Below are 8,254 nucleotides of genomic sequence, written 5' to 3' on the forward strand. Positions count from 1 at the left end.
AAGCAATTCAAAATTAGACACTTAAGACCAATATAGAAAATATAAAACTTCTATATTTTTGCAAGTGTTTTTCTGTTGTTTTTAATACCCGATTTCCCGATTTCCTCATTGTTTCCACTCACCTGGCTGGAGTCTGTGCTGATGCTGACGGCCGTTATGATCTTCTTGGGGATCCCCATAATAGTCTGGCGCCATCCTGAAACAGAAGATACACTCAGGGTGACTCCTTGTGGCCAGCAGCGCCCCCCTGCCCCTAGGACTCCTGCCGGTCCGGTCCGGCCCTTGCAGACAGCGGGGCGCCCAGGCGGCCGCACCCGGCCCGGCGCCAACACGAGGAGGGTGCGAGATGCTGCCTGCCGGGCGTCTTACTCAGCGGGCGGCGCGGGGAGGAGAGGGGCGAGACCTCCCCTTTCCCTCTTCCCTGCGGCCCCCGCAGGGCTCCCCGCTGCGCACGCCGCCCCAGGAGCCACCGAGCACCTCGGCAAAGTTTTCTTATGCGTCCGCCGCCACCCTCTCTCGTTGGGGGAAGAGGAGATCTGGGCTGCGGAAGGACGAGGAAGTGCCTCCGGGACCACCAGGATGTGATTCCAGTCTACATCCCGAGGAAACGGTGGAGAAGCTTTCTCTTCTGACAAAGAAAACCTGCGACTGTTCCGGGTTGTTGCTTGAGCCTGCCAGGAGTCTATCCTGTGCATTTCAACATATCCGCTAGTGACCTACTTCTCCACGCTGTTACGGACCGAGACCTAATAGGGCTCCGGAAGCTTTCAATGAGGATCCCACTTAACCTGCTTTATGAATTTGCGAAAGCGGAACAGCTTATTCCGCGCATGTGTGAATTCACTAGTATATACGCGGCAATGCGAATGCCCTATGAAGGCGTCTGACGCCGTGTGCTTGCTTCCTTGCACTTCAGAAATATTGTCTTCAAGTTAAACGTGACTGTCAATTGACTGACTGCTTGGTTTCCAAGCAAAAGGTAATTTCCAAGTCAGTTACAATACTGTATCTACACTACATATGTAGAGTTCGAAATCACAATAATGTTTTCCTGAGTCATTTAATAATGTTTGTGTCTGCTTATTTGAAAAGACGGATGGACTGCCGAGGACTGCCCGTACCTAAAGGAAGAGTTCAATGACATTGTTCTTGAGGTACAGCGTACAGAATAATACGTTACGGCTATCGTGATGGATAATGAGCCGGGAAGGGGTAAGGTCTCAATTAATATTAAACGGCTTTCCTCTTGCTCCTCCGTGGTCGTGGTATCCACCTGTCTGTCAGTGCGTACGCGATGACGACGATGGTGGTCCATGGCCCGTCAGTGGGCGCAGGGTGCCGATCACAGTGGTCCCTCAGCCTGGATATGGTGGTTACTCCTGGCCCCGCTCCTCTCCGCCCCCTTCCCCCCTCGCTCGCCAGCCCATCAGGGCCTGGTGAATTACCTCGCTTCCCCTCCTCCCCGGAACTACCAGCGTAGTAATGTTCCTCGCACGTGTATAGGCTCCCTAGCGGTGGCACGCGTCTGGGGGTTGGAGTCGTGCGGGAAAGGAAGGGGAGGGGTTTTGCCTTGTCGTCTTCTAAAGGGAAACGTTCCAATACTTTACCTTGTTTGATTTGAACGTTTCTATTCTCTGCCCTCGTCGAACAGTCCGCGAAAAACGAACGTAGCTATCTTCATAAAATGGGTTCGTTATCAGGGCACTTGGGACATTTAGAGCTGCAAAGAATCACATAACGAACCCCTATCTTAGACTTGTTAAGCGAACTAAGCGAACTGGCTGAGAATGATGATGTTAGACAGGTCCGCCAGGCAAATTGCTTAACGAGTGAGGTGGGGCAGGTGGGGTAAGAACCAGAGCCAGCTTCTGAAAGTGTTGAGATTGCCCTGAAAAGTCTATTATAAAACTAGGTTTGCGGGTAGCAGTTTAAGAGAGAGAGAGAGAGAGAGAGAGAGAGAGAGAGAGGGGGGGAGGAGAGAGATTGTGCGTGTGTGTCCAACCACAAATATTTATGTTCATAAATGTGTGATTTCATCTAAGCAAAATAAAACAATTTGACTCATTAACGACTATTAATTTATTTACATTTTAATGTACAGTATTAGGGTGAAGACTCTTTGTTATATTGATATGCCACAGAACATGCGCGCCCTAGTACTCATAGATCTTCACTAAACACACACATAAATATATAAATAGGTTTCGCGATAAAAAGCTTTTCTTGATAGAGCCGGAAGAAGATAAGAGCTTTTGCAGTCTGTTTGGTACATTTTCAGGTTACCTCAGGAAAAAGTGTGCTCTAATCAATCAAACGTACTCTATATTTTACGTTACATGCGGTAGACTGTTAAAAAAAGGTTTCAGGAGACTGACCTGTTTTTACATGCAAACGACAATTTTAACAACATTTTATCTTACAATGAGCGTATTGTTATATTAGTGTTGCCGCTTCAAACCTGGCCACACTTATAACCAAAGCCTGGTACAGTCTAACACTTGGTAAAGTATGGAAGAACGACCTTGGTCACCATCATACATAGAGCATCATGTGTCTGTCAATACCTAACGTCGAGAATCCTCTGTGTGACACTAATGTAGAACAACATGTGCCTCACCATCAACGTTGTTTGACTACGGTCTTAGATTAACACGTGGGGCACATTCTGCTCTACGATATTTAATGTCAGAGATTTACTGCACTACCCCAGTGAGAAATTTTTACGACGACCCCATTTTGACATTGTTTTCCACGTCATTACGACATGAAAGTGTGCTTAAAATCGACGGCCTTTCGACAGTTAAAAGTCGAACCGATATCGAAACGACATCGGCTGTTAATTTCAAGCACAATTTAATGGCGTAAGGACGAGAAAGACGATGTCGAAGCGATGTCGTCGGAAAACATTTCTCACTGGATACACTTATGTTCGCAGAGCTAGCGCGTCTTACAGTTCATTATGTAGGAGACTCTGCCATACTTCACAAAGTGTTAAACAGAACACTTCAGTTATCAGTGTAGCATGGTTGCTACAATATAACACAATTTCTCCGAGTGCGTCTTCGTAAATGCAAACTGAGACTAACTGAAAATAACAGTATTTAGGTGGCTATGATTTCTTTGACAGATTCTATGGCAGTGCACTGCATCTTACGTCACCTACTAACATGGTCACCTTTATCTAGCAGCTTGAATTATTAAAAACGTCAAGGTTTTTAAAAATATGGGCAAAGCTAATTAGACAGGGCATAGGAAGATAGTTTTATTTTATTTTCTCAAAAGAAAAGAGGTCTTATAAACCGAAACCTTTGAAACATTTAGTTTTTGCCCTGAGGGTTTTTTCCTCACGATATTAACACAACAAATATAATCATCGCTAAAAACGACAGCCTCAACAGTGAACAAATAGTAACAAATATTGTAACGCACTGATCTCAAGTAAACGCACAAACAATCGATACACAATATAGTTAAACATGCAATTATTAACAGAGCAATTTAACAAGATATGCAAATTAATCTTAAAGCGGCATTGCTTTTAATTACAGTCATGGGTATTTGCCTCCTCTGGCAATCATGATAACAAAATAGGAATCTACACTAAAAGTTCACATAAAATAATTTGCTGCTTGAATACATGGCTTAAAGCACATTTATTTACAACTTTTTAGGTTTTTACTCAGGAGAAATGTTGGTGTAATACTGAGATAACTGTAAAATGAGACAAGCTCGTATTGACACTAGACATGCAATAGACGAAGGGCGGTAGGCCGACACCACACAAGTCGGTCATTTTATTAATCCAAACAGATGATCTGTTGTCGGAAAATACCTTCACAATTGTAACGGTCAATATTTTACTAACGCTTCTTCGTGACAGAGTTTGCCTTACGCGTTCTGAACTTAGGCATTGATCAGCGTGTAGCAAATTCATTTATTGCCGGAATACATGCACATCTGACTCAACGCCACATCTAAAACTACGGTTAACTCAAATGATAAAGCGAGACATCTTACACGAATGACTTAATGTGATGTTTTTGTCACATTGAATCTGTTCATACACAATGTACGATAGAATTGCGACAGTAGGGATCTGGCATAGCTCAGGGAGACTTTTAAAAAGGCACCCATTAACAAAGTATAAAATGTCAAAAGTAAATTATTAAATAAATTTAGCTACCTACATTTTTTATATTTATTTAATCTACAGTCAATGATAACATCACAAGACAAAATAGACTATTTTTTATTGCTGTTCCGTTTCATAGGCAGCTGCACTGCTTCTACAACTAGATGGTATGAGTAATCGATGGAATGTTTGTGAAAAGACCAATACGGCGGGAAATAATTGTGCGTGGATCTTCCCTTCACCTTCACGCCTTACTGGCAACCCGCTCAAGTGATATGAACTGCTATACCCTACTGCTAGAGATCTGGTTAGTACCCGAGTTCGGCTAACTCAAAGGTTTTGGTTGTGACAAAAATTTTGTCATGTGACGACGTGACGTTTAGTACTCAGCAAATAAAGAATTTCGAGTTTTATTGCACATTGTCAAACCTTTTTAAAAAACTTGCATCACTCTATATGCACACTAAAGTTAAGGACACAAAGAGTATGCATTGAATCTGTAGTTCGTATCTAACGCAATGATTTATGTGAGCGGCACATTCGGTTTAAAGGTTATTGCAGCGGTACCGTATGAAATTTGAAACTATATACAAACTAAACCGATAGGTGAGCAATAATTTGCGGAGAGGGCTTTCATCAGTTTGAAATATTGCCAATGGCAATTTGTTGGCTTTAGTAACTAAGTTCTATCCTAGGATTTCAAAAGGAGGAAGTAGGGATATTTTAAAACTGCACGAAACTTTAGACTGACTCGCATTTGTGTCTAAAATATGATCTTTTTCAATAAAGGGTGATATGATTCCTACCAGCGGCAGTCTTTTCAAAGATGTGCTCAAACATCGTAATAAGACAGTATCCATAGTTAAAAAAGTAAGTTTCATCTCAACTTTCTAAGTGTTATTTCACACATGTTACATAACATCTATGCATTATCAAATTCACAAACGTATTTCAGGCACTCACGCAGGCTGTCGTTCCATTGATCTCCCGCCTCTATGACCCTTTCTCTATCACTCACTCAATTTCTCTGTCTCTCTTAAACAAACACACGCCGGCCCACACCCCCACCCACTTTTCCACTTTTCACACACACACTCACACACACACACACACACACACACATCCGTTGTCAATCCAATATAACATCTATTATAGTTACAATAATTTTCTCTTACAATAGTAACACTTATAAGTAAACGGGACATTTGTCCCAGATATGTTTGATGATTTCTTGGTGACATGGTGTCGCTGATTGCGCCAACCACAATAACAAGAGAACAAAACAATAAAAAAATCAAAATCTTAAACTAGATCTTATATATTGGGCTTTTAAAATTATCACTGAGTCATTGATCTATGACACTGATACATTGGAATTTTATCCAAAGTAATTATAACTAAGAAATAGCAACAATTGATCTAAGCTAATATTTGCGCATTCAACATCAGTATTTCAGAAAAGCTTTAACAGATATGTTTGATCAACCAGGATCAATAGCTTATCTTAACAATAACGTTTCTTAACATTTTTTTTCGTGAAAATTTTAACAGTGTCGGCGTTTGAGTATTTACAACTTACAACTATTCACCAAAACATAATATGTTGGGAGAAACTTCAACAGAACACTCATATGTAACATACAGCATTTGTAATAAATAACATTGAAGGCATGCGACTGTTTTATGTAACATTTAATAAAGGTTTCATAATGGGAAAACAGTGATGTTTACCACCCTTGCCGGAAGGGGTTGGTGCCACTGCTCGCAGCCGGTCCAGGAGCTTCCTGGCGGAATGGGTTAGTGGCAGGAGCCTCGGGTGCAGCCGCTGCCGGCCTCTGGTATGCCTGTGGCGCAGGCTGTTGGTAGCCTTGTTGTTGGTATCCCTGGGGCTGCTGCTGGTAGCCTTGCGGCTGCTGCTGTTGGTAGGCTGCTTGCTGGTAGTAGCCCTGATCTGCTCCAGCATAGCCGTTTGACCCTTCAAGCTGCTTGGCGTCGAGGCTTGTCTCGGCCGTGTCATTATCGTCCTGGAGCCGACCATATTCGAGGTGATTCTTCAGGTCGCCTGACACCAACCTCTGGTCGTGCATTGTGTACGTTTGGTACTCCTTGTTTGGTGGGTCGCCCATCAATATGTTGGCTTCGCTCTGGAAAGGTTTGAAGTCGTAGATGTTCCGAAGATATATCAACACCGGGGCATATAGCAGGTTGGAAAAGCCGATGCAAATGTTTAGTGCTGTGAAGCCGACAGCTTCAACCACGCTGCCGGCGATTACGGGCCCCACGGCGTACGCCACTGAGTAGGAAATGTCAGCGATGGCGTAGATACTGCCGTACACGGACACGTACCGCACGTCGACCAGGTAACCGAGCGTCGGCAAGATCGCCGTGTCCACGAGGGCAATGCCGAAGCAGATGCCACAGATGGGAATCATGAGCACCTTGTAGGAACGGCAGAAGGGTATGATAAAGCAACACAGCCCCTCCATGGTGAGCCCTACGGCCACCATGAGCCACTGCTGTTGCGGGTACTGCTTGGCGATCTTCACCGTTAGCACGACGCCCAGCACATGCGGGAAGAAGGCCGGCAGCCAGATCATGCCGATTTTCCAGTTGTCCGTTGTGATGTTATCTTCCATCCAGAGCGAGATGGTGGGCTCTAGGAAGGCGAGGGCCACGTTAGCCATGCTGAGTGCGCCAGCGCACACGGCAATGTACGGGTCCATCATCAGCTTCCAGATGGGGATTGTAGGCGCCCTCACCTCCTTGCTTTCCCTCAACTGCTCCTTGACGGGCTTCATGACAAGAAGAAGCATGATGCCATCCATGAGCGAGATAAAGGCCAGCACCAGGAAGGGCACCTCCTTTCCAGCAAACTGGTAGAGCGCTCCACCAAATGGAGGCGCCACCAGACAGCCGAAGCTGATGAAGGCGAGCGCGATTCCGAGCGCTTTGGAGCGCTCAGACTCCTCGGTGAAGCGGTCGGCGATCATGGCCATGCCAGAGGTGTCGGCGAAGGCAGAACCCACGCCCTGCAGGCTGCGCGCGAAGAACAGAGTGCCGTAACTGCGGCCGCACGCGAACATGGCGGTGGAGAGAAACATGACCACCAGCCCGACCATCATGGGGAGGTCGTAGCCTATGCGATCGATGAGTGCCCCCGAAAACGGATTCACCATCAGCTGCACGATGGCCTTGGACGCGAAGAGGATGCCCGTCGACGTGTCCTGGCCGTGGTGATCGCGGTGCAAAGGCGATCCCGGCACTGGGGTCGTGAGGTTGCTCGGCGGCAAAGGCTCGGGATCGCCCTCCTCGATGTAACGCAAATAGTCTGGGATGATGGGCACGATCACCATGTACAACATGTTGTCGAGCAGCAGGGCGATGCACACGATGACCAGCACCAGCTTGCGCTGGGCGCGCGGCTCCTGGAGGCGGTTCCATACCGTCTCCTTGAGGGCCCGCCAGTCTATGTCACTCAGAATGGGTATTTGGTTCATGGCGGCGGCGGCGACGTCCTCGCGCGGTGTTCAGTGGGCGTGCTCCTGGCCGGGCTGGCCGGCGCTGGTCGGGTGCGGGAGCGGGCCGGGTGACGAGAGCTCCGTCCCCATCTTCCCCCTCCTCCTCTAGGACTCGAGCCTCGGGATCAACAACCTTCAGAGACAGACAAACAAAAGGATGGAGTTAGAGAGATTCACCTGCACTATCTCTTTCATTCGCATGTAGCTTTTCTTTTCCAATGCTATGGCTCGAACTGTTTTTGTTTTTTAAGGTCGATACTTTGAACTTTAATCATGATTTCTATCACGTTAGTGAAGTGGAGGGGCGCTAGCTAGTGCCGCGTCGTTAAAGTATTCCCATGACAAGTGAGAGGGGGAGGACAACGTCGTGCCCGCGCCACCCGCACCCGACCTGCGGACAGAGCAGCCAAACAGAACAAAGAGTCTCACAAGTTGTCCGGTGCGCAGTGCCGCGCTGCGCCCAGAGAGCCTCGCCGACTATTTACATGTTAAATTTGCTGGCGGACAACTAATTGGCGGGACGATCACATGAATACATTTGCGTAATCAGTGGGAGGGAAGGGGGTGGAGAGCGGAGCAGGGGCGGGAGCGCGAAGGAAAGGGA

The 8,254-nt window shown here is 46.4% G+C and overlaps 2 protein-coding genes across 5 annotated transcripts in view; both read right to left on the reverse strand.

Annotated features, from left to right (window-relative positions):
- LOC113210661 (choline O-acetyltransferase) overlaps positions 1-8,254 on the reverse strand; it is a 128,331-nt gene that overhangs the window by 56,390 nt on the left and 63,687 nt on the right. For all 3 annotated transcript variants that reach the window (XM_052264327.1, XM_052264326.1, XM_052264325.1), the window contains one exon: positions 123-196. In XM_052264327.1, the coding sequence (XP_052120287.1) occupies positions 123-179 (57 nt within the window). In that variant the 5' untranslated portion in view covers positions 180-196. The remainder of the gene's footprint in view (positions 1-122; positions 197-8,254) is intronic.
- The window catches only part of LOC113213935 (vesicular acetylcholine transporter), a 127,712-nt gene continuing 121,519 nt past the window's right edge, over positions 2,062-8,254 (reverse strand). For both annotated transcript variants that reach the window (XM_052264330.1, XM_052264329.1), the window contains exon 2: positions 2,062-7,783. In XM_052264330.1, coding sequence (XP_052120290.1) covers positions 5,860-7,629 — 1,770 coding nt within the window. In that variant the 5' untranslated portion in view covers positions 7,630-7,783 and the 3' untranslated portion in view covers positions 2,062-5,859. The remainder of the gene's footprint in view (positions 7,784-8,254) is intronic.

Source organism: Frankliniella occidentalis, unplaced genomic scaffold, assembly GCF_000697945.3.
Source record: "Frankliniella occidentalis isolate FOCC.00 unplaced genomic scaffold, Focc_3.1 Scaffold18, whole genome shotgun sequence".
Classification (NCBI taxonomy): domain Eukaryota; kingdom Metazoa; phylum Arthropoda; class Insecta; order Thysanoptera; family Thripidae; genus Frankliniella; species Frankliniella occidentalis.